The sequence below is a fragment of the Gastrolobium bilobum genome, unplaced genomic scaffold (genome assembly GCF_033153095.1).
Source record: "Gastrolobium bilobum isolate Gb01-03AN ecotype WA unplaced genomic scaffold, APGP_CSIRO_Gbil_v1 utg38219, whole genome shotgun sequence".
Classification (NCBI taxonomy): Eukaryota; Viridiplantae; Streptophyta; class Magnoliopsida; order Fabales; family Fabaceae; genus Gastrolobium; species Gastrolobium bilobum.
Genome location: NW_026899252.1, coordinates 36,036 through 63,018, shown reverse-complemented (window position 1 = coordinate 63,018; position 26,983 = coordinate 36,036). Strand labels below are relative to the sequence as shown.

The 26,983-nt window shown below is 37.9% G+C and overlaps 1 protein-coding gene across 1 annotated transcript in view; it reads right to left on the bottom strand.

Moving 5' to 3' along the window:
- LOC133288766 (alpha-N-acetylglucosaminidase-like) overlaps positions 1-26,983 on the bottom strand; it is a 49,188-nt gene that overhangs the window by 4,706 nt on the left and 17,499 nt on the right. The window contains exons 6-15 of the mRNA XM_061486576.1: positions 26,302-26,396; positions 25,762-25,843; positions 25,400-25,506; positions 23,275-23,305; positions 22,776-22,893; positions 22,090-22,140; positions 21,285-21,394; positions 21,086-21,188; positions 14,215-14,313; positions 13,334-13,444 (exon numbers count right to left, since the gene is read on the bottom strand). Coding sequence (XP_061342560.1) covers positions 13,334-13,444; positions 14,215-14,313; positions 21,086-21,188; positions 21,285-21,394; positions 22,090-22,140; positions 22,776-22,893; positions 23,275-23,305; positions 25,400-25,506; positions 25,762-25,843; positions 26,302-26,396 — 907 coding nt within the window. The remainder of the gene's footprint in view (positions 1-13,333; positions 13,445-14,214; positions 14,314-21,085; positions 21,189-21,284; positions 21,395-22,089; positions 22,141-22,775; positions 22,894-23,274; positions 23,306-25,399; positions 25,507-25,761; positions 25,844-26,301; positions 26,397-26,983) is intronic.

Below are 26,983 nucleotides of genomic sequence, written 5' to 3'. Positions count from 1 at the left end.
TTATGCTCTTGATTCTAAATCCTTGAATATCTTATGAAAGTGTGTTCTTGGTGAAAAAGAAGCATTCTTGGTGGGTAAAGGTTTGAGCTTGAGTTAAAGGAGCCATCTTGGAGAAGTAAGGTTTGAATCCATGGAAAAGATGACTCCAAACGCTTTCTTTCCTCCACTTTCAATTCGGCCATGATGAGTTATTGTTGATAATGATGTTGCAAATTATTAAAAATGGAGTCTTGGTGTTTATTGTGTTGGTGGATGTCTTAAAATCAAGAAAGATGAAGACTTATGAGAAAAAGTGCCACCTTTGGTTAATGTGTGAGTTGTTCTTGAAATGGATGAACTAAGAACCCTAAAAACCACATGTGTTGATTCTGCCCTAGATATTAAAATGAGTGTTTAATGGTTAAAATTAATAAAGATGGTACCTATGAGGACTAAAGACTTAAAGGACTTGATTAAACAAAGAAAGAGTGTCAAAAGACAAGTAAAAACCCTAATTTCACCACCTATGCATTTCGGCCATGTGGGTACTCCTTAGGGTTTGATGTTTTAAAATGGTTCTAATACTTAATTAGGACACTAATGAGGGACTAAGTGAGGTGGATTAAGCATAATTAATTAATAAATTATAAAACCTTAAAATTTGACCTAATTAGGGTTTAGAACCACTAATCATGTAATTAGTGAAGTTAATGAACTAGTACATAATTGATCATGTGGAATTACATAAGGAATATAATAAAGTGATAAACCCTAAAATTATGTTCACTTAGGGTTTCAAACTAAACCTAATTAGGGTTTACTAATTAAACCTAATTAAGGGGTCAAATGCTAATTTAAGCTTAAGGTGGGTTCAAATCCACATAGGTAAGTAATTAAATGATGAAAAAAATCATATGGAAATACCCTATACATATTTCGCCAGAGCATGGATAATTACGGTTTTGGGTTTCAAAATGGTAAAGGATTATGAATTAGGGTTTGATTGTATAATTAAGGACTAATTCCACTTGTGGATTAAAGTGTGAGTTAATTTTCAATGTTGTGGGACCTTATAGTGTGCCAAGGCCATACAAGGGTAGGTGTCCTTGATTTGGTGGATCCTTGAGTTAGTGGCTTAGAATTTAATTAATTAAGTTAAAAAGGCTTAAAAGTGAATGATCTTTGAGAATTGGATTGTGAATCTTGCAATTGTCTTAAGTTGTGAACTTAAGTCTTAGGATGCTAATGTAAACTAATGTTCAAGGTTATGTGTTGTAAATAATAGTATTTGTTTATTTGTTTTCATTCTAGAATCTTCTTTGGGCTTAGCCCATTAGGTTATTTAGTCTCTTTAAATAGAGAGCAATTGTACAGATGTAATACACAATTTTATCAATAAGACCATCTTTTTTTTTCAACTTGGTACCAAAGCTCTCTATTCAGAGGGCTTTGCTTCTGCAAATCACCGTCTTTAAAAATCAAACCCTATTTGCCTCTCACCGCCACAAAGCCGCCACCGGAAAAAATTTTCTGGGGACCTTTTGGACCGTGAGGACCCCTGTTTCATTCCGTTTTCTTAGATCTATCATTCTACGGAGGTTTCTTTTTTATCAGACGACCGGAATAGCTCAAAAAAAAGAAAAAACTGTTCACGGAGGTACTGTTCACACGCGCACTGTTCACGGGGTACTGTTCACCGCGCACTGTTCATCGGTTACTGTTCACGCGATACTGTTCACGCAAAAAAAAAAAAAAAAACCTTTCTGCTTGGTTTTGTATCCTCTTTTCGGATCTGTGTTTTTCTCATAGGTCAGACATCATTTGAATTTGCGTTTGTGTGATTTTCACCTCAATATTATGGCGTGTTCAAATGGTGCATCATCAGAATTTATTTCTATTCGCCGAGATGAGTTGGAGCAGATTCGTACTAATTCTCTGAGTAAGCCATCTAATACTAGTGCTTTGGCTATGACTGGTATGAGCTCCATTACTCAATCTTTTCTTTCTTCTTATACTGATTTTAAACATTCTTGAGTTATTGATTCTGGTGCTACTGATCATATGGCTTGTTGTGCTGACTCCTTTCTTTCTTATAACCCTACTATTGGCACCCATACAATAGCTGTAGCTGATGGCTCACACACATCAGTTGCGGGTTCCGGTAACATGTATTTACATCCTTCCTTACATCTCCAAGATGTTCTTTATGTTCCCAAACTCTCCACTAATCTTCTTTCTATCCATAAAATTACCAAAGATTTGAATTGCACTGTAACTTTCTTCCCTACTCACTGCGTTTTTCAGGATCTCGCCACGGGGAAGACGATTGGGGGTGTTAAAGAGCAAGGTGGGCTGTACTATCTGGTGCCACAATCTCCTGCAAAGTATGTTAAAGATCACACCTTGTTGACTGAGTCTCAGTCTACTGCCGACTCTTTGATTTGGCTCCATCATAAACGCTTGGGGCATCCTCTATTTCGTTTGCTTAAGTCTTTATTTCCATCATTATTTTTGTCTAAGTCTGTTGAGTGTTTTCATTGTGATGTTTGTGAGTTTGCTAAACACTATCGTGTCTCTTTTCCTTCTAGTACCATTAAAAGTGTTGAGCCTTTTGATCTTGTTCATTCTGATGTTTGGGGTCTTTCTAAAGTTCCTCATGCTTCTGGTAATAAATGGTTTGTTTCTTTCATTGATGATTGCACTCGTGTAACCTGGGTTTATTTAATGCATGAAAAATTTGAGGTACCACAGATATTCTTTCGATTTTATAAAATGATTGAGACCCAATTTGGAAAAAGAATTAAAAGACTAAGGTCTGACAATGGTACTGAATATGTCAATCAGTGTCTTTCCAAATTCATCCAAGATCAGGGCATGATTCATGAACTTACTTGTGTGGACACCCCTCAACAAAATGGAGTTGCTGAGAGAAAGAATCGTCATCTTATTGAAGTTGCTCGTGCCTTACTTTTTCAGAATCATGTACCCAAATGCTACTGGGAAGATGCCATTCTTACTGCAGCTTTCTTAATCAACCGCTTGCCCTCTTGGGTCCTTGACAATGTAAGTCATATTCACTCAATAACTTCATTCTTTCCCTCTGTTCCCTCTATGCAGAGTCTTCAGCTACGAGTGTTTGGGTGTGTTGTCTTTGTCCACGTTCATAAACATCTTCGCAGTAAGTTGGATCCTAGGGCTCTCAAATGTATCTTCCTTGGTTATGCCTCTGATAAGAAAGGCTACAAGCGTTATCATCCTACTAGTCGAAAATTCTGTCTCAATGGATGTCACATTTCATGAATCTGAGTCATTTTTCCCAAGTCCTCATCTTAAGGGGGAGAGCAGTTCTTCAGTAGATTCATCACCTTCTATCTTTGAGTCTGGACCTTCCATGCCTTCTCCTACACCTCTTACTCCTGTTTCTGATTCTTTTGTGTCTGACCTATCTGATACATCGAAAATACGGAGGATTGTGACACCTGAGTTGGTATATCAAAGGAGAAAGCAGCCCACACTACTTCACCAGCAACCTCAATCGTCTGAACCACTGGTAAGTCTTGAATCTCTTGTTTCTGATTCTAATATTATTATTCTCCTGTTTCTGAACCTAATATTGTTGCATCTAATGACTTAACCGTTGCTTCTGATAGCTTACCCAGTACCTCTGATGACTTACCTATTGCCTTAAGAAAAGGGAAAAGATCTTGTACCCAACACCCTATCTCTCATTTTGTCTCTTCTACTAACCTTTCTGTGCAGCACAAAAGCTTTATTTCAGCACTAGATTCTATCTCAATCCCAAATCAGTACATGAAGCATTAAAAGATGAGAATTGGGCTCGAGCCATGCAAGATGAGATGAATGCCTTGGAGAAAAATAAAACATGAGAGGTTGTTGATAGACCTGATAGAAAGAAAGCAGTAGGGTGCAGATGGGTTTATGCCTTGAAATATAATTCTGATGGTACTCTTGAGAGATATAAGGCTCGGTTAGTTGCCAAGGGTTACACTCAGACTTATGACATTGATTATGAAGAAACTTTTGCCCCAGTTGCAAAGATGAATACTGTGAGAGCTTTGTTGTCCCTTGCTGCCCATTACAACTGGGATATGAATCAATTTGATGTGAAGAATGCTTTCCTTAATGGTGAGTTAGAAGAAGAAGTCTACATGGAAATCTCACCTGGCTTTGACTCTATGGATGGAGGAAATAAAGTTTGCAGGTTAAGAAAGGCTTTGTATGGTTTGAAACAGTCTCCTTGTGCCTAGTTTGGGAGATTTACTAAGGTTATGCTGACCTTAGGATATAAACAGAGTCAAGGAGATCACACACTATTCTTCAAGCACTCCCAAAATGGGAAGCTAAGTGTACTCCTTGTATATGTTGATGATATTATTATAATAGGTGATGATATTGCTGAGAAACATTTTCTACAAGCACGGCTAGCCTCTGAGTTTGAAATTAAAGATCTTGGGAGATTGAAATATTTCCTAGGGATAGAGGTAGCTCATTCAAAGGAAGGAATTTTTATCAGCCAGAGAAAATATGTCTTTGATCTTCTTAAAGAAGCGGGAAAACTTGGGTGTAAACCCTCTAGTACTCCTATTGAACAGAATCACAAGATGGGTTATGAAGAGGAGAGTCCTCCAGTTGATAAAGGACAATATCAGCGGTTAGTTGGGAGACTGATATAGTTGGCTCATACTAGACCAGATCTTGCTTATGCTGTCAGTATTGTAAGTCAGTTCATGCATAATCCAAAAGAAAAACACATGCAGGCAGTGAAGAGAATTCTTCAATATCTTAAAGGCACTCGTGGTAAAGGACTGTTGTTCCGGCGAAATGTCAATCTCTCTTTAGAAGTTTATACTAATGCTGATTATGCTGGATCCATAACTGATCGTCGATCTACAACTGGTTATTGTATGTTTCTTTGTGGTAACCTAGTGACATGGAGGAGTAAGAAGCAGGACGTGGTTGCCAGATCCAGTGCTGAGACTGAATTTCGAGCTATGGCTCAAGGCGTTTGTGAACTATTGTGATTGAGAATTATACTTGGTGATCTTAAAATAAGATGTGAAGGACCTATGAAGTTATTTTGTGATAATATGTTCGTCATTTGTATAGCTCATAATCCAGTTCAACATGATCGGACTAAGCACATTGAAGTCGACCGCCATTTTATCAAAGAGAAGCTTGATAGCGGGTTGATCACCACTCCATACATCCCTTATGGACGTCAATTAGCTGATATTCTAACAAAGTGACTTCCCTCAGAAAGGTTTCAAGAGCTTACTAGCAAGCTGAGAATGATAAATATATATTCCTCAGCTTGAGGGGGAGTGTTGTAAATAATAGTATTTGTTTATTTATTTTCATTCTAGAATCTGCTTTGGGCTTAGCCCATTAGGTTATTTAGTCTCTTTAAATAGAGAGCAATTGTACAGATGTAATACATAATTTTATCAATAAGACCATCTCTTTTTTCAACTTTATGAATGACATGCAGTGATGATAAATGTCTTGATTAGTTGTAAGTTAAGTGGAAAAGGCCTTAACCTGAAAGGGTTCATTGATGGACTAAGTATCTAATGAGTTATTGTGGACATAGATAACATAATGAACACCTTGTGTACCTAATGTATGTCACGGTCATGAAGGATGTGTATGGCTAGGATGTGTGGAAAATAATCCAAGTTATCTTAGTTGCCTTAGAATTTAATTCTAAGATGATTGAAGTGCTTAAATCACATAGTTGATTGTGTTGTAAGATAACACTTCTTTATGAACTAAAACATGTAATTATGAAATTAATGGTCTAGACTTGTGTTGGGCATATTATTGGCATATAAGTATGTAAAAAGGAAATGGAATCAATAAATGGCTAAGTCTTGTATATTTACATGACTAATTAATATGTTATTAATGTATATGTATGATTCTTTCTCTAGGTGTGCCTAGAGATACTTGTTTGTGAGGACATTGAGTTGGAACATACGTACTTGCCTTGGCAAGTGGGCTTGAGTATAGCTCTCTGAGGTAAGCTCTTTGTTTAGGATGTTCCTCTTCTCTTGTGACTCTACCATGATGGCGGGCATTATGGTTGCATTGTATGATAGTATGAGTTATGTTGTACATGTGCATTAATTCACATTCATATAGAGATTATATGATTCATTATGTTATGATGCACTGATGATGTATGTTATGAGGTTCCTGGCTAGTGAGTGGGTATGTAGGCTCTTGGGTCATTCCCTTGAGTTATTTCATGCTCTTCAGATATTGTGTGTAGACTGCCTATGACTGGACTCTGGGGGTTATTTCACACTGGGCATGTTGGACATGTCAGGATGTTGGCTATTCGAGGTTCGAGTCCTGGAATAGCTAACCAGGATCAGATATGATGCTATGTTTATGTTGTATGATTATATATATGTTTTATATCTGACTTGTCATGTAGGAAGTGAGTTCAAGGGAATAGAGGATTTTCTATGAACCTTGAGCTTACTGAGATTGTTGTTATCTCACCCCTTCTTGGGGATATCATTTCAGGTACCTACCATAGTGGTGAGCCCTCCATGGGCAAGGACCAGACACGTGGCTAGCGGGGTGCCAATGGTAATTGTGTAATAATGCTCATGACTTGTATTTGATGAGCTGATGGAAAATTATGTATTTGCTATGTATTTATTTAGATGCATGTGTTGAGGATATATACATGATGTAGTTGATGTTTTAGTTTTGGGCATGGAGCCTTTATGTATGTATTGACCCACTGAGGGGATCACAATCCGTGTGGGACTTGTGAGATGTATGATTACATAAATTGTGTCTATCAAGATTATGTTTTTGAGTGAGATTCTTATCTCCGAAATATTCATTAAATAGCCATTATGCTGTCCGTGAGACTCTAGCAGGAATGACACTTATTGTCATATCCGGTTTGTCAATGGCCACTAATAATGGCTAAGGGATTAGTTCGTAGATGTATGTTCTAGAATTTACACTCATGCAATATCTTATGTGAACACTTTTGAAAATGTTTTAACAAAATGTTTTGGAAAAAGTTAACTCATATTTTTATAATACGCTAAACATCATGTATATTAACAACCGGAGTACTACGGGGTGTTACAAAGTGGGCTACTCTTTCGTTTTTCAAAATTATATATATTATAATTGTTTTACAGCTATGGAAAAAACAAAGGGAAATCATGCAACTTGGAGTCTTGGACAAAGAGTAATACTAAGAATAATTATCTAGAAAAGAAATACTTCTCGCGGGCTACTTCCCTCCTCAAAATTCACAAGTCCCATCCATAATGGGTGTAAAACTACATTAATGAAATCTCTATTCCCTAGCTATTATGGCCCTAAGATCTTCCTCCACCCCCACATGCACACAGTCAGTTCAAACTCAAAAGGTAATTTTGGCTTACCCAAGAATGGCCATCACAATCAAGACCTAACATCTCCTCAACACCCCACGCTCCAGCAAAAGGTTTTGATGCGATAGGTAATTTTGGCTTTCCCAAGAATGGCCATCACAATCAAGACCTTACATCTCCTCAACACCCCACGCTCCAGCAAAAGGTTTTGATGCGATAATGTTGGAAAGCAATCCCAAAATATTACGAGAATCACAACATCTCAAAATTAGAAGGATTGTGGAAAACTATTCCTTCTTTTTTTCTTTTTCTTTTGGGGGAGGGGGGAGGGGGGGATTCCTAGTTAATTGTAGGAATTGCAAAGTTTGTTTCCTTTTTCTGCATGTCTTTGCTATGTAATGTATCTTTGATCATATGAATAAAACTGAGGAAATAAGTTCCCCAAACTCTGATCTTATGGTATCAAGAGCTGGTTCTTCATCATGGAAGATGAAAACCCAGTATAGTCTTATGGATGACACACCAACCACCCCAAAAAATGCCAATCAACCGCTTACGGGTTACCCAAACAACAACTTCAACTTCATGGTTCCATCTGGAACTTTTAACTGGAGGAAATGAGAGATTTTGGTGAAATCTGGGTGTCTCAACTACACAACAAGGTCTGGATAACTGATGGAACCAGAAAAATAACACTGAAATTATAGAGATAATGGAGGCCATGCCTTTTTTTCATACACTAATATGCAAAAAATAAACCCCAAGAAACCTCAACTCCCCCTCAAACCAAATACCTAGGCTCAACAGTTCCCTAGAGATCTCTCAATTTTCCTACTGAACCAGATTTGAATACATGCATAACAGAAACATCACCCTAAACTTCTATATATACTAATTCTAAGATAGTAATGGGCTTGGATTATTTATTATAGGCCCATCAATACTCCTCCTTCAAAATTCACCTTCTCCTCAAGGTGAAGAAAGAGGATGGGTAATGTGAGAGGACATCCACCCAGATCCCATTGTTTAAAACATCTTGACCAATTTCCCTCATTGACTTGATGCAACACATCAGTGAATCTAGAAGGCTGTTTGAGCTGAACTTCCTCTTTAAGTAAGCAGCAACTAAGCTCTGCATAAACCCTCTCCAGGCCTTTACACCATGTCCAGCTCAGCCCATTATGAGATATTGATGGAATAATTCTGTGCTCAATTCTCAAAGCAGCATACATGATGCTTATCCCTTCAGCTAGGTATATTTGACTCTGAAGAAACAAGACAACTAATCGGATCTGATAATCCATTCTCGTGTCCGTTAAAGAATCCCTATTTTTCTTTGCCTTCTTTTTAGCAGCACTACTGCTCATTGTCAACCGGAGACATTTCTTCTCTGCGAACTTGATCAACACAACATAAATATACCAGTATACCATGCAATAATCATGGACAGAATAGAGCTTCAACTCAAATCCCAAAATGAGAAATCGAAAAGCTATCCAATAAGTTTGCTCTTCTACCCATGCGGTAATCTATTGGTATATTTTGAAACACATATTCTGATTTGGCGAGTATGGAGCATCGCACAGGTTGCGTGGTCGGCGTTCCGACCTTTCTTCCGGTGACGAGCGGCGAAATCGTACCCCTCTCCTCTCATTCTCGTTCGTCGTCCCCTGCTGTTCGCCTAGGTCCCTCAACACTAGCACCTGTACATGAATTAAATTATTGGGCCTTGTTATGAAAGAGTAGGGCCCATTTCCTCTATTGTTGGACCCATCATTAGTAAGCCCTCGTTGAACTGAATAAGATCCATTTTGAGAGCCCGAACCCACCGCTCCATCATCACTATTCTGATTCACAGAAATATTGGGCGTATGGTTAATTGGGTTGAGGCCAACCCTACTCTTTCCCCCTAGCCCAGATCGTGATTCAACCCTTTCTGACCAGCTCCAACCTGTTCCACCTCCCCACCTCTTCAGCACCACTTCACGTTCCTCCACCATTTGCACCCACATCTTCCTTCTTTCCAAATTTGCCACTGCGCGCAAGCACATCTTTGCGTGAGTCCCCTCCCTTCGACCGTTCATGCTGCCACCACCTCGTCATCTGTGTGTCTCAACGGAGCAGATAACACCTCAAAGTTCTCCCTTGCTTCCGCCTCACACTCCTCATCTCTGTCTTGATCTTCTTCGTCTTTTCTCATTTCTTCTTTTTCTTTGTTTGATTCTGCTTTCTCTTCTTCTGCTGCTTTAACTTCATTTTTGTCGATCTGCTACATTCGTTCTGATCGTTCTTCTGCGTTTTTAGCTTTGGCGTCATCTTCTTCTTCTGATTCTTGATCTGCTTCTTCTGCATGTGTTTCTGCTTGTTTTTCTTTTTTTCTTTTTTTTCGGTGTTTTCTTTTTTTCCTTCTCTGATTGCTTCTTCGATTTGTTCTTTTTTTCTGCTTCCTTTTCTTGATCTTCTTTTTCTTCTCCAATTCTTTTTTCTGTTTCGTTTCTTTTTTTTCAACTTTTGTTTCTTTGATTCTCGCTTTTTTTTCTTCTGCAAAACAAGGATCGATGCGCTCTATTAACGTCCACATTGCTTTCTGAAGTTGATGAACAACATCTTCAACCCGATTCATTCCTTCTTCCACTCGGTCCATGCTTGCTTCCAATCGATCCAAGCTCCTCTTCATTCTGTTCACACTGTTTTCCTTTTTTTTTCCAGATCTGGACCAGAAACACCCCTAGATCGGAAGTGCTCTGATACCAAATTGATGGAACCAGAAAAATAACACTGAAATTATAGAGATAATGGAGGCCATGCCTCTTTTTCATACACTAATATGCAAAAAATAAACCCTGAGAAACCTCAACTCCCCCTCAAACCAAATACCTAGGCTCAAGAGTTACCTAGAGATCTCTCAATTTTCCCACTGAACCAGAATTGAATACATGCATAACAGAAACATCACCTTAAACTTCTATATATACTAATTCCAAGATAGTAATGGGCTTGGATTATTTATTATGGGCCCATCAATAACATAACCAAAAAAATGATAAATACGGAATAAATATAAACATCCCAACTATCCTTATTACCGTAATGACATAATTCTGACTACCTATTTATATAATCAACAAAATAACATTTACATGGTCATCACAATTACCAACAGTCCCTTTCACATACACCTTCCTAATAGGGGGCAGCTACTAACAAGGTACTATTAGCCCAAGCCCACTAATACAATAAGATGATTAATCATAACTAAATAAGGAAACAAATTTGGAAATATAATGAAATTTGGAAATTGTTGAGATATATAGTTCCACATTAGTTGTGTGAGCAACTAATGTGGAGTTTATAAAGCCTTGGACACTCCCACCCTTTGAGCTAGCTTTTGGGGTGGTGTATCCCAAGGTTCTTTTCAAGTGGTATTAAAGCCTCATGTCTCAGGTTCGATCCTCGCCGCCCCCACTTTCTTTCAAATGGAATTTCTTTGTTCTTTGTCCACTTGGTATCAGAGCTTTGTCTTTGGGTGTGTTGTCTTTGTCCACGTCATAAACATCTTCGCAGTAAGTTGGATCCTAGGGCTCTGAAATGTATCTTCCTTGGTTATGCCTCTGATAAGAAAGGTTACAAGTGTTATCATCCTGCTAGTCGGAAATTCTTTGTCTCAATGGATGTCACATTTCATGAATCTGAGTCCTTTTTCCCAAGTCCTCATCTTCAGGGGGAGAGCAGTTCTTCGGTAGATTCATCACCTTCTATCTTTGAGTCTGGACCTTCCATGCCTTCTCCTACACCTCTTCCTCCTGTTTTTGATTCTTTTGTGTCTGACTCATTTGATACACCGAAAATATGGAGGATTGTGACACCTGAGTTGGTATATCACAGGAGAAAGCAGCCCACACTACTTCACCAGCAACCTCAATCGTCTGAACCAATGGTAAGTCCTGAATCTCTTGTTTCTGATTCTAATATTATTACTTCTCCTATTTCTGAACCTAATATTGTTGCATCTAATGATTTGCCTATTGCTTCTGATAGCTTACCCAGTACCTTTGATGACTTATCTATTGCCCTAAGAAAAGGGAAAAGATCTTGTACCCAACACCCTATCTCTCATTTTGTCTCTTCTACTAACCTTTCTGTGTAGCACAAAAGCTTTATTTCAGCACTAGATTCTATCTCAATCCCAAAATCAGTACAGGAAGCATTAAAAGATGAGAATTGGGCTCGACCCATGCAAGATGAGATGAATGCCTTGGAGAAAAATAAAATATGGGAGGTTGTTGATAGACCTGATAGAAAGAAAGCAGTGGGGAGCAGATGGGTTTATGCCTTGAAATATAATTTTGGTGATTCTTGAGAGATATAAGGCTCGGTTAGTTGCCAAGGGTTACACTCAGACTTATGACATTGATTATGAAGAAACTTTTGCCCCAGTTGCAAAGATGAATACTGTGAGAGCTTTGTTGTCCCTTGCTGCCCATTACAACAAGGATATGAATCAATTTGATGTGAAGAATGTTTTCCTTAATGGTGAGTTAGAAGAAGTCTACATGGAAATCCCACCTGGCTTTGGCTCTATGGATGGAGGAAATAAAGTTTGCAGGTTAAAAAAGGCCTTGTATGGATTGAAACAGTCTCCTCGTGCCTGGTTTGGGAGATTTACTAAGGTTATGCTGGCCTTAGGATATAAACAGAATCAAGGAGATCACATACTATTCTTCAAGCACTCCCAAAATGGGAAGCTAACTGTACTCCTTGTATATGTTGATGATATTATTATAACAGGTGATGATATTGCTGAGAAACATTTTCTACAAGCACGGCTAGCCTCTGAATTTGAAATTAAAGATCTTGGGAGATTGAAATATTTCCTAGGGATAGAGGTAGCTCATTCAAAGGAAGGAATTTTTATCAACCAGAGGAAATATGTCCTTGATCTTCTTAAAGAAGCCGGAAAACATGGGTGTAAACCCTTTAGTACTCCTATTGAGCAGAATCACAAAATGTGTTATGAAGAGGAGAATCCTCCAGTTGATAAAGGACAATATCAGCGGTTAGTTGGGAGACTGATATATTTGGCTCATACTAGACCAGATATTGCTTACGTTGTCAGTATTGTAAGTCAGTTCATGCATAATCCAAAAGAAAAACACATGCAGGCAGTAGAGAGAATTCTTCAATATCTTAAAGGCACTCCTGGTAAAGGACTGTTGTTCCTGCGTAATGGCAATCTCTCTTTAGAAGTTTATACCGATGCTGATTATGTTGGATCTGTAACTGATCGTCGATCTACCACTGGTTATTGTATGTTTCTTTGTGGTAACCTAGTGACATGGAGGAGTAAGAAGCAGGACGTGGTTGCCAGATCGAGTGCTGAGGCTGAATTTCGAGCTATAGCTCAAGGCGTTTGTGAATTATTGTGGATGAGAATTATACTTGGTGATCTTAAAATAAGATGTGAAGGACCTATGAAGTTGTTTTGTGATAATAAGTTCGCCATTTGTATAGCTCATAATCCAGTTCAACATGATCGGACTAAGCACATTTTATCAAAGAGAAGCTTGATAGCGGGTTGATCACCACTCCATACATCCCTTCTGGACGTCAGTTAGCTGATATTCTAACAAAAGGACTTCCATCAGAAAGGTTTCAAGAGCTTACTAGCAAACTGGGAATGATAAATATTTATTCCTCAGCTTGAGGGGGAGTGTTGTAAATAATAATATTTGTTTATTTATTTTCATTCTAGAATCTTCTTTGGGCTTAGCCCATTAGGTTATTTATTCTCTTTAAATAGAGAGCAATTGTACAGATGTAATATACAATTTTATCAGTAACACTATCTCTCTTTTCAACTGAAACCATTCCTAGAGATCAACTAAGATATTTTAAAATATCCTAAGATACAATATTAGGATATTACGAGATGATCTTAAGCCGAAATCAAAGACTAGAATACATACAGCAATTCCGTCAGTACAATTGTAAACTGTATGATAAAGAATTTCCCAAGCTGCCTCAACTTGATGAACTGCTTTACCATATCGTCTATGGGAATAACTCTTGAGCCATTCCTGCAAGAGAAATAAAGTTCAACCCACTTACAAAAGGTTCAATCATATATAAACAACAGTACTTCAACACATCATATCGAATATGTCATCAAATGTGCATAAACACAACCTTAATGAAATGATTAGCCTGATTCACACCCATACACATACATATAGTAAGAGGACAATGGAAAAATAAAATCAAAGATATGGGAAAATAGGAGATAAGAGTAAGAGGGATCTACTACGTTTATTCACATGATATTAGACTCAAATATATTAGGTTACGCAGACGCAGATGTTGTTCGGGAGACAACACAAAGTGATGTGCTTGGTGAATATATTAGAGTATTACTACTTGCTTTGAATACCAGACTCTAACTGAGTATGCTATGTAGCTAGACGTTTCTACTACTAAGTACTAACTACTAGCTGTGCTGAGGCAACACAGCTACACTGTGTGGGGTGAGGACAATCATTATATATAGTCTCACCCTTGTAAATAATTACAATGAGACTATTCCTCGGATTCGAACCTGTGACCTTTCAGTCACAAAGGAACAGCTTTACCACTGTTCCGATTTTCCCTAACGTGATCTAGTTCATCACTAAAAACAATTTTTAAACTGGATTTCAATGCAAGAAGATTAAGTATACTGAAGATAGTACCCTTTTTGACATCCATATTTCAACTACTTTTATATATTAGCATTATATCTATACCGCGTATAACACAACCAATGGGAAGACACTGTTTGTACTCTAAGTAGAGAGCTTAGGAGCTACATTACATGAACTTGAACTTTCTCATCACGAAAAGCCATTTCAGACATCAGCTCATGAACAACAGGATTCTGCTCTATTCCTTCCATACACATACCAACACCTATCTGCATAAAGATTTAATCACACAAGTTTAAAATTCAGAATGTAGTAACAATAAATAAAGAAAAATAATTACTAAATAATTTTCAGCTTCAAATCTGAAGATATTTTATGCCAATGAAATGAAGCATAGATAATACAAAAGCCATGAGATATGCACATGAAATCACAATGAAAATAGGTGATGCAAAATTATATGGAAAGTAGGCTTTCAGGAAAATGCAGAAGTTTTCTGCTATATTAACGTTCTTCAATCATCAAAAGTCTTCCTTTCACATCCTTCTAACAAGCCTTTTAATCAGGCAATACAAAAAGTAACTGACAATAAAGGACCATCAATGGTCTTAAAACTAATACAAAACGGAAATAGCCATAAACCAAACATAAAGTCATGCAAACTGAAACGTCTGCAAGTATTAAAATTATAAAAGGCCTTAAAACTAAAACGTATGCAATTATAATAACTTATGGTGACTCAAGTGCATCATCCTCCCCTGCTACGAAAAGATTCGCCCTCGAATCTGCGCCATCTTTATTGACGTCAACTTCTTCAGGTGGTAGTTTGCCAGTTCTAAAATTTCTGACTTGGACAACAAAGCATTCTTTGCTTCCTTCCTCCAATCTGAAGGTGCTAGTTTAATAAGGTGACCATCCCTTTTGAAGGTGTAAGTATTTTTGAAACCATCATGTTTTGCCTTCCTATCAAATTGCCATGGCCTACCTAATAAAATGTGACAAGCATCCATAGGAACGACATCGCACCATACCTCATCTGAATATTTTTTCCCAATTGAAAAACACACGAGGCATCTTTTGGTTACCCTCACCTCATTTCCTTTTTTTAACCAAGATAGCTTATAAGGTTGTGGGTGTGCTTCTATTTTTAGCCCCAATTTTTCTACCATAGTAGTAGAAACAATGTTTTCACAACTCCCTCCGTCTATAATCACACTGCATGTTTTTCCCCTGCTGGTGCACTTGGTGTGGAAAATGGTATGTCGAAGCCAAGTTTCATTATTCACCAAATCCTCATTCAAGACTCTTCGAGTGACTAGTGATTCTCCAGTATCAGCATAGACAATTTCTACCTCTTCAGGTTCTGTTTCTTCTTGTTCATCTACATTGTCATAGATTGGTTCTTCATAAAAAATAGGAGCATCTGCAAACGTCACAATCTGTTTATTTGGACAATCTGCAGCAAAGTGTCCAATTCCTTGGCACTTGAAACATCTCTTCCCTGCACTACTTCCTTTACTTGACCCTTCCTTGTTGGGAATACTTTTTTGAGGCGTAGAACCCCTTTCCGCAGGTGAAGTTGCTGATGAACTCACTGATTTAGCTTCGAATTCCTTTCTAGGAAATCTTGATTGAAACTTCGAACGGTCACCCTTTCTTTTACATTGTCCTTCCACCTTCAAGGACAGTTGCACACATCTTCATAAGACCAATACTGTTGTAAGTACACAACATCAGAAATTTCATCCCGCAATCCACCTAGATATCGAGCAATCACTTGTTCATCTTCTTCGACCATGTCACAACGCATTCGAAGACGATCAAATTCAGTGGTGTATTGTTCCACCGTAAGATCACGTTGCCTGAAATTGTGATACTCAATAAAGGCCTCTTGTCTGTATTGAGCAGGCAAAAATTTGTGCTGCAACAATTTCTTCATCTTGTCCCATCTTTGAATTTTAGACTTTCTGTCTCTGATTCTTTGTTTCTTGACATGTTCCCACCAGATTGAGGCATGCTTCCTCAATTTGATTGCTACTAATTTCACCTTTTGCTCATCTGTGAGGTTTTTTAAATCAAAAACCCTCTCAACGGTGTGTAACCAGTCGATGAATACATCAGGGTGAGTAGATCTCTCAAATTCTGGAATCTCGATCTTCATCCCAAAATTAGATGTGAAGGGTTGATCACCGGTTCGACCTCTCCTTGGTCTTTCGCGGTTCCAAAATGGATTTTCTTCCTCCTCTTCCTCTGGAGATGACAGTTCAGATTCGTGTCTCCCTTCTGACCCGTGCAACTGTGCCTCTGCAAGCAGTTGTTCGAGTTCTTGGATCCGTCTGTCCTTTTCCTCAATTTCAGCATCTCTCGCATCAGTATAATAATCGTCATCGGTAGGTTGACCGCGTCCTCTGCCGCCACGACCTCTTCGTCCACGACCACGACCTCGACCTCCACGATTTTCCTGCTCAGCCATCTTTGAGGCAACCTGAGCTCTAATACCAAATGATGCAAAATTATATGGAAAGTAGGCTTTCAGGAAAATGCAGAAGTTTTCTGCTATATTATCGTTCTTCAATCATCAAAAGTCTTCCTTTCACATCCTTCTAACAAGCCTTTTAATCAGGCAATACAAAAAGTAACTGACAATAAAGGACCATCAATGGTCTTAAAACTAATACAAAACGGAAATAGCCATAAACCAAACATAAAGTCATGCAAACTGAAACGTCTGCAATTATTAAAATTATAAAAGGCCTTAAAACTAAAACGTATGCAATTATAATAACTTATGGTGACTCAAGTGCATCATCCTCCCCTGCTACGAAAAGATTCGCCCTCGAATCTGCGCCATCTTTATTGACGTCAACTTCTTCAGGTGGTAGTTTGCCAGTTCTAAAATTTCTGACTTGGACAACAAAGCATTCTTTGCTTCCTTCCTCCAATCTGAAGGTGCTAGTTTAATAAGGTGACCATCCCTTTTGAAGGTGTAAGTATTTTTGAAACCATCATGTTTTGCCTTCCTATCAAATTGCCATGGCCTACCTAATAAAATGTGACAAGCATCCATAGGAACGACATCGCACCATACCTCATCTGAATATTTTTTCCCAATTGAAAAACACACGAGGCATCTTTTGGTTACCCTCACCTCATTTCCTTTTTTTAACCAAGATAGCTTATAAGGTTGTGGGTGTGCTTCTATTTTTAGCCCCAATTTTTCTACCATAGTAGTAGAAACAATGTTTTCACAACTCCCTCCGTCTATAATCACACTGCATGTTTTTCCCCTGCTGGTGCACTTGGTGTGGAAAATGGTATGTCGAAGCCAAGTTTCATTATTCACCAAATCCTCATTCAAGACTCTTCGAGTGACTAGTGATTCTCCAGTATCAGCATAGACAATTTCTACCTCTTCAGGTTCTGTTTCTTCTTGTTCATCTACATTGTCATAGATTGGTTCTTCATAAAAAATAGGAGCATCTGCAAACGTCACAATCTGTTTATTTGGACAATCTGCAGCAAAGTGTCCAATTCCTTGGCACTTGAAACATCTCTTCCCTGCACTACTTCCTTTACTTGACCCTTCCTTGTTGGGAATACTTTTTTGAGGCGTAGAACCCCTTTCCGCAGGTGAAGTTGCTGATGAACTCACTGATTTAGCTTCGAATTCCTTTCTAGGAAATCTTGATTGAAACTTCGAACGGTCACCCTTTCTTTTACATTGTCCTTCCACCTTCAAGGACAGTTGCACACATCTTCATAAGACCAATACTGTTGTAAGTACACAACATCAGAAATTTCATCCCGCAATCCACCTAGATATCGAGCAATCACTTGTTCATCTTCTTCGACCATGTCACAACGCATTCGAAGACGATCAAATTCAGTGGTGTATTGTTCCACCGTAAGATCACGTTGCCTGAAATTGTGATACTCAATAAAGGCCTCTTGTCTGTATTGAGCAGGCAAAAATTTGTGCTGCAACAATTTCTTCATCTTGTCCCATCTTTGAATTTTAGACTTTCTGTCTCTGATTCTTTGTTTCTTGACATGTTCCCACCAGATTGAGGCATGCTTCCTCAATTTGATTGCTACTAATTTCACCTTTTGCTCATCTGTGAGGTTTTTTAAATCAAAAACCCTCTCAACGGTGTGTAACCAGTCGATGAATACATCAGGGTGAGTAGATCTCTCAAATTCTGGAATCTCGATCTTCATCCCAAAATTAGATGTGAAGGGTTGATCACCGGTTCGACCTCTCCTTGGTCTTTCGCGGTTCCAAAATGGATTTTCTTCCTCCTCTTCCTCTGGAGATGACAGTTCAGATTCGTGTCTCCCTTCTGACCCGTGCAACTGTGCCTCTGCAAGCAGTTGTTCGAGTTCTTGGATCCGTCTGTCCTTTTCCTCAATTTCAGCATCTCTCGCATCAGTATAATAATCGTCATCGGTAGGTTGACCGCGTCCTCTGCCGCCACGACCTCTTCGTCCACGACCACGACCTCGACCTCCACGATTTTCCTGCTCAGCCATCTTTGAGGCAACCTGAGCTCTAATACCAAATGATGCAAAATTATATGGAAAGTAGGCTTTCAGGAAAATGCAGAAGTTTTCTGCTATATTATCGTTCTTCAATCATCAAAAGTCTTCCTTTCACATCCTTCTAACAAGCCTTTTAATCAGGCAATACAAAAAGTAACTGACAATAAAGGACCATCAATGGTCTTAAAACTAATACAAAACGGAAATAGCCATAAACCAAACATAAAGTCATGCAAACTGAAACGTCTGCAATTATTAAAATTATAAAAGGCCTTAAAACTAAAACGTATGCAATTATAATAACTTATGGTGACTCAAGTGCATCATCCTCCCCTGCTACGAAAAGATTCGCCCTCGAATCTGCGCCATCTTTATTGACGTCAACTTCTTCAGGTGGTAGTTTGCCAGTTCTAAAATTTCTGACTTGGACAACAAAGCATTCTTTGCTTCCTTCCTCCAATCTGAAGGTGCTAGTTTAATAAGGTGACCATCCCTTTTGAAGGTGTAAGTATTTTTGAAACCATCATGTTTTGCCTTCCTATCAAATTGCCATGGCCTACCTAATAAAATGTGACAAGCATCCATAGGAACGACATCGCACCATACCTCATCTGAATATTTTTTCCCAATTGAAAAACACACGAGGCATCTTTTGGTTACCCTCACCTCATTTCCTTTTTTTAACCAAGATAGCTTATAAGGTTGTGGGTGTGCTTCTATTTTTAGCCCCAATTTTTCTACCATAGTAGTAGAAACAATGTTTTCACAACTCCCTCCGTCTATAATCACACTGCATGTTTTTCCCCTGCTGGTGCACTTGGTGTGGAAAATGGTATGTCGAAGCCAAGTTTCATTATTCACCAAATCCTCATTCAAGACTCTTCGAGTGACTAGTGATTCTCCAGTATCAGCATAGACAATTTCTACCTCTTCAGGTTCTGTTTCTTCTTGTTCATCTACATTGTCATAGATTGGTTCTTCATAAAAAATAGGAGCATCTGCAAACGTCACAATCTGTTTATTTGGACAATCTGCAGCAAAGTGTCCAATTCCTTGGCACTTGAAACATCTCTTCCCTGCACTACTTCCTTTACTTGACCCTTCCTTGTTGGGAATACTTTTTTGAGGCGTAGAACCCCTTTCCGCAGGTGAAGTTGCTGATGAACTCACTGATTTAGCTTCGAATTCCTTTCTAGGAAATCTTGATTGAAACTTCGAACGGTCACCCTTTCTTTTACATTGTCCTTCCACCTTCAAGGACAGTTGCACACATCTTCATAAGACCAATACTGTTGTAAGTACACAACATCAGAAATTTCATCCCGCAATCCACCTAGATATCGAGCAATCACTTGTTCATCTTCTTCGACCATGTCACAACGCATTCGAAGACGATCAAATTCAGTGGTGTATTGTTCCACCGTAAGATCACGTTGCCTGAAATTGTGATACTCAATAAAGGCCTCTTGTCTGTATTGAGCAGGCAAAAATTTGTGCTGCAACAATTTCTTCATCTTGTCCCATCTTTGAATTTTAGACTTTCTGTCTCTGATTCTTTGTTTCTTGACATGTTCCCACCAGATTGAGGCATGCTTCCTCAATTTGATTGCTACTAATTTCACCTTTTGCTCATCTGTGAGGTTTTTTAAATCAAAAACCCTCTCAACGGTGTGTAACCAGTCGATGAATACATCAGGGTGAGTAGATCTCTCAAATTCTGGAATCTCGATCTTCATCCCAAAATTAGATGTGAAGGGTTGATCACCGGTTCGACCTCTCCTTGGTCTTTCGCGGTTCCAAAATGGATTTTCTTCCTCCTCTTCCTCTGGAGATGACAGTTCAGATTCGTGTCTCCCTTCTGACCCGTGCAACTGTGCCTCTGCAAGCAGTTGTTCGAGTTCTTGGATCCGTCTGTCCTTTTCCTCAATTTCAGCATCTCTCGCATCAGTATAATAATCGTCATCGGTAGGTTGACCGCGTCCTCTGCCGCCACGACCTCTTCGTCCACGACCACGACCTCGACCTCCACGATTTTCCTGCTCAGCCATCTTTGAGGCAACCTGAGCTCTAATACCAAATGATGCAAAATTATATGGAAAGTAGGCTTTCAGGAAAATGCAGAAGTTTTCTGCTATATTATCGTTCTTCAATCATCAAAAGTCTTCCTTTCACATCCTTCTAACAAGCCTTTTAATCAGGCAATACAAAAAGTAACTGACAATAAAGGACCATCAATGGTCTTAAAACTAATACAAAACGGAAATAGCCATAAACCAAACATAAAGTCATGCAAACTGAAACGTCTGCAATTATTAAAATTATAAAAGGCCTTAAAACTAAAACGTATGCAATTATAATAACTTATGGTGACTCAAGTGCATCAATAGGTTTTATCGGCATTGCTTGTGTCATTTAGGCTTCCAACAAATAGAAAATCGTAAATATTGTCAATATCATAATTGGCAATATGTTCATATGTGATACAAGAAATACTGGCAGTACCATTGTTGAGTTTGCACTGACACGAGCATCAACAGGCCCTGAAGAAATTGCATCCAAAGTACCATACATTTCAATATTACCACCAAAATTATGTAGCATGCACCTGAAGCAGAGTAAGATTGATATAGCATAATTGTTGTTTAGAATATCACATTTGTGGAGAGAAACTAGTACCAAGAGCTACCAAAGAGATAATTACCAGATATAAGGAGTACCATAAAACTGAAAGGAAGCTTTCCATATTGGTTTTACATCAGCAAATAGATCAAGAACAATCATCTTTCCGAATGGAACAGAATGTAAAAGTGCCTGCAAATAATATCATGCATAGTTAAAAAAATCAATGCGAAGAAGCAGAATTTGCATTAAACGGCGTTACCACGTAGATTGCTACAAGACAGAAGATGCAAAACAAAGAATCTTAATGGATAGAGTCAACATAAAATCATAGTCAAGGGTATCCAGCTGTTTAAGAACAAACGTAAAGTGAAGTCTGGAAATTAGTTGTTGGATGAGAGAGAGGAGTCAACTCCCTCTAATTATAATGTCATCCATATAGACCAGAATGTAAATACAGTACTAGGCATGGATGATAAAGGTTTTAAACAGAAACTGTTTTGCATTCCTTGCAGGCAAGCTTCCTATATATATATACAAGATGTACACTATTCATTCTGCCATAATTAAGGTGACAGATCAGTACCTAATTAATGGTAGTTGACTAATGTAAATAAGAAAAGGAATCTACAATATACAGTGAAGTAAAACACAGGAGAATAAACAGAAAATAAAGAGGGAATAACTGCAAACAATATCTCCCTAAATCAGAGAACATATCGCAATATCTTCCCCTAAATCAGAGGAGACATCACAACATATATAATTTTGACAAAATGGACAGGATCTCTATATGATGCCATGATGTACTGGTGGCTCAAAAATAAAAAATAAAAAATAAAACTCAAGAAGACTGAAGATATCTGGTTTGTTTTTGAATTTAATACTTTCATTTGAGGTGGCTTCCAAAATGATGAACCAGAGTAGAAAAGCCAGCCCTGCAAATTCATTTATATTTGTTAGCTACAAATCACAGTGCAAATGGCACCAAAATATTCATGAAAAGAAATGGTAAAGAGGATACTTGTAACTCTTAAATATTCCAAAGCAACAAGAAGATAAAAAGCATCCACAGCAGAAGAAACACAAAGATAGGTACAATCATCTGACTGGAAATACAATTCGACATTGAGAAAGTAGGGGGGGGGGGAAATACTGTGAGTGAAGAAAATTATAAATGAATGAAATAATTCATGACTCAGAATTACTGTCCAGTTAAGGCATGCATTATCTTTATCATGTAGCTCAAAATTTTCTGGTTAACTAAATTATATTTATTTATCCGCTCATTTTTTTTTCTGTGATTTCCCTCATTAATGAAAATGACTCAATACAAAAAAAAGATTTACAAGAAATTTACATAGAATATAACACATCAAACAGGATTTATAATAAGATATCTGGACTGACTATGATTAAGAAGGATATTGTTGAAGACAACAGAAGCGTCAAGCTGGTCTTTCTAACTTAAGAAATTGAGATGCTTATAAAGAGAGAAAATGAATTTAGAGAATTCATGGCATAAAAGGAATAAAAATGGAAACCGAAAGATCCAGAGTCAATTGAAGCATACTTGCATTAACCACACAGCGTCCTTGTCACCTTCGGAAATGCCTTTATATACTGCCGCTCCAAGAGCTGATATATAGGATGGATCACTCTTAGGTGGGGAGTTTTCGTTAAACGTGTCACTGCAGTCATTGATATAATACGTCAGCAACCAAGAGTAATCAAGAATACAAATTCACTCCACTCCAGGTACAATATAGTATGTGTGTATGTCATGAAAGAGAAAAAAAATGACTTGAAAAGAGAAAAACTTGTAAAATATTATTGCTATTGTGAAAACATAAGTACATAGGGTTACAATTAGAGAAACTAATGGGCCTAAAGGAATAAACTCAAATCCTAAGAAATAAGGAAACATAATCTGGCCAATAAAGGAAAAAATAATAACAAATATCTTCCATATTTACAACAAAATGGAATGATAGTTTGATATGGAAGATCATCAACTTGCAACCAAACCTTCTAAGAAATAAAAATAAAGTATGGAGGATGAGTGAATGTACCAGTTGTAAATGTATGTTACGTGCCCATATTCTGTAAAACAAAAATAAAATAAAAATAAAAATAAAAATAAAATACAGAAAATATGTAAAATATTGATATAGATAGTGAGGGGGAAAAGGAAGGGGCAAAAACACAAAAACATTAGGGCCATCACTCAAAGACTTGCAGTTTTCTTATCAAAACATTCACCTAAAAAAAAAAAAAAAAGCAAAAACGAAAGTGATATAAGACTGGTAGATTATAGGCCCAATTCTGCATAATCATGTCACCAACTTAAAACTCTGTTGAGATATATAAAACCATTAATGTAGCCTCACCCAACAATTTCAGTTTTTGAGTTGAATTGGTTCTTTACATGGTATCAGAGCCTCGGTGTACCGGGTTCAACCCTCACCGCCCCCCACTTTCTTTCTAGTGGAATTTCTTTCTTCGCACAGATAGGTGGGTCTGTGCATTGTCCGCCTTTCAAGCCCAGTGGGCTCTCGTGTGAGGGGGCGTGTTAAGATATATAAAACCATTTCAACCCAAAAGCTTAACACGCCCCCTCACACGAGACCCCACTGGGCTTGAAGGGCGGACAATGCACAGGCCCACCTACCTATGCGAAGAAGGACAATGCACAGGCCCACCTAGCTGTGCGAAGAAAGAAATTCCACTAGAAAGAAAGTGGGGGGCAGTGAGAATCTATGTAGCACCGATACTGACACGGGACACGTGACACGATACGACACGACACTCCGACACGTTAATTCTAAAAAATGTTAGATTTCGACACGTTAGGACACCTTTGATATTAAATGATATTTTTAATTTATGTAATGTATATTATATTTAATATTCAATAATTTAACAAAACAACGAAACTAAACTTATAATATTCATCAATTTTGTAAAGAAACATAAGATATCCCAAATATTTATATTAAACTTAATAAAATAGTAATCGTAATCCAACGAATCTAATAGTTGGAACTAAAAACTCAACGCAACGCAATTTTTGAACCTTTTTTTGAATTTCTATAATGCGTGTTGGAGTGTCGGGGAGTGTCGGAAAGTGTCGGACACGACACGTCAAGATTTTTGAAGTGTCGGTGCTTCATAGGTGAGAATCGAACCCGATACACCGAAGCTCTGATACCATGTAAAGAACCATTTCAACCCAAAAGCTTAAGTGAATTGGTTCTTTACATGGTATCAGAGCTTCAGTGACCACGAAGTCGCGAGTTCGATCCTCACCGCCCCCACTTTCAGGTGGAATTAAGAAAAACACAAAGCATACCAAAAAAATAGGCTTGTGCAACACAAGGTAGACGAATAATGGGCTTATGTCATATCCATGCATCAAGCCCAAAGGGCTCTTACGTGAGGGGTGTGTTAGAGAAATATAAAATAATTAATTTAGCCTCACCTAATGCCTTAAGGTTTTGAGTTGAAGTGGCGCTTATCATGGTATCAGAGCTTCGGTGTATCGGGTTCGATCCTCACCGCCCCCCACTTTCTTTCTAGTGTTCTTTCTTCGCACAGGTAGGTGAGCTTGTGCATTGTCCACCCTTCAAGTCCAATGGACTCTCGTGTGAGGGGGCGTGTTAAGATATATAAAACTAATAATGTAGCCTCATCTAACCGCTTAAGATTTTGGGTTGAAATGATTCTTTACAAACTCAACTTCCCTTTTTCCCTTATCCACTTGCTCCTTCATCTATAATGAAGGAAAGAAAAGAAAAACGCATAGAAGCTAGATGCTACTCTGTCCCAAGGCTTAACTTTCCTTTTTGGGTTAAAATGGTTCTTTACAAACTCAACCTCCATTTTTCCCTTATCCACCTGCTCCTTCTTTACAAGCCTCTCAGAATTTCCTTCACAGATTCCGCAACCCCTCAGTCGTCCCCTTCCCACATATTCACATCTCTCCCAACCCTTTCCACGCCCCCTTCTCCAATGTCCTGCGGCCAATCATTTCTCTTAGACTCCTCCCTTTCCCCCCTAACCGGCTTCTCCAACACATTTCCATTACTACCCCTTCCTTCCCTGCCTCTCTTTTCCACTCATAAATACAAATTGGAGGCCCATCTAGGCCATCAATCCTTGTCAGAAAGAAAGTAAAAGTAGAGAAATTAGACACACCTTTGATTTGTTTCCTGATAAAAGCTTCCCCAATTTCAACAAATAGAGTATCATAGGGATCAAGAAGGTATGTACAGCACCAGCGAGGATCAGCGTCAACAGTGAACCTGGAAGCAATTATAATGAAACACTTCAGATGACAAAAACATGGAGAGATGAAGCTTTGAAACTCAAAAAGAGGTTCTAAACTGGAACATGAGCAAAATATTCAAAACAAGCCAATTACTGTAAAAACATTGTACACATGTTTGGAATTCTTCACCTAGGTCATACAAATTCATGCAATAAATATTGAAAAAAAGTATCATTGAAACAAGACTTTCCTGAGAAATGAACAATCATATAAAATAGAAGGGAAATACCAGGCACCAAGTCTAGTTATATTTGCCGAGGGAAATATCTTTGTCAAAGCAGCTGGAACATTCCCAGAGAAGGCTGGCAACACTAGAATATAAAAACTAGTGCAATATCAGAGGAGTAAATTTAGAAAATGTAGCAGAGAATTTTAAGGCTGTAAAACCATTTTCCCCCATAAAAATACCTTTGTTGGTATCGGATGATTTTTTTGTACCAATAACTCTTGACATTTGTAATAACATTAGTATATATATTGTAAGGGAAAAGCGTGTATTATTTTAAAGGATGTAAAGTTGTGTCATTTTAAGTGAAAAAAAGAAATAGATAAAGGAAGAGAGAGAGTGGATAAAAAAATATACCGGTGTGGGTTTCCACTTCTTTGTGAGAGTGAGAATATAAATTGAGTCATTTTAAATGAAAAACACTTCTCCCATATTGTAAACATTTACAGATAAATAATATAGAACAGTGTTCAATATCTCGGTTTTTAGTATCAAACAGAATGAAACTCATAAAACAGATCTACATGTTTTATGCAAGTATACCAGGAGTCATCCCCAGCTCTAGCATTCGCGAGAGTATCCGTTTCTGCAAGACCAACTGTTCATCTAACCAATTTTGAGATAAAGGCCCACCCCAACTGTGCAAAGATATATCTCATTACAAATTGTAAGATAAATATAATATACAATCATTAATATGCCCTTCACTTATTAGCTTAAGTTTATAGGTTGAATTGGTTCGTTATATGATATTAGAGTCTCCATAACCAAGTTGTCACGAGTTCGATGTTCACAGCTTCTATTCTATTAATAAATTTCAATACAGTGGAGTTTCTTAGTACAAGTGAGTGGATTTGTGCATTATCCACTCTTCAAATCCAATGGACTCTTATATGAGGAATATGTTAGTGAAATATAATATAAAATCATTAATGTGATCTTCACTTAATAGCTTAAGTTTTTGGGTTAAATTGATTCTTTATATAAACCAAAGCACATGATAAGAAAACAATTACTTTTTATCCAAAGCAACCAGAGAATGCAAAAAAAATTCTGGTATCGAGGACACACCTTGAATAATATATAAAGATGGATAGAGAACGAAAAGTGATATTACTACTACTACTACTACCCAGTGGATCATTTATGGAAAGAATAAAATTTATTTATAACCAATTGTACTACATAATTAAAGACCAGAGAACTATAGACATTGATTGTTGCA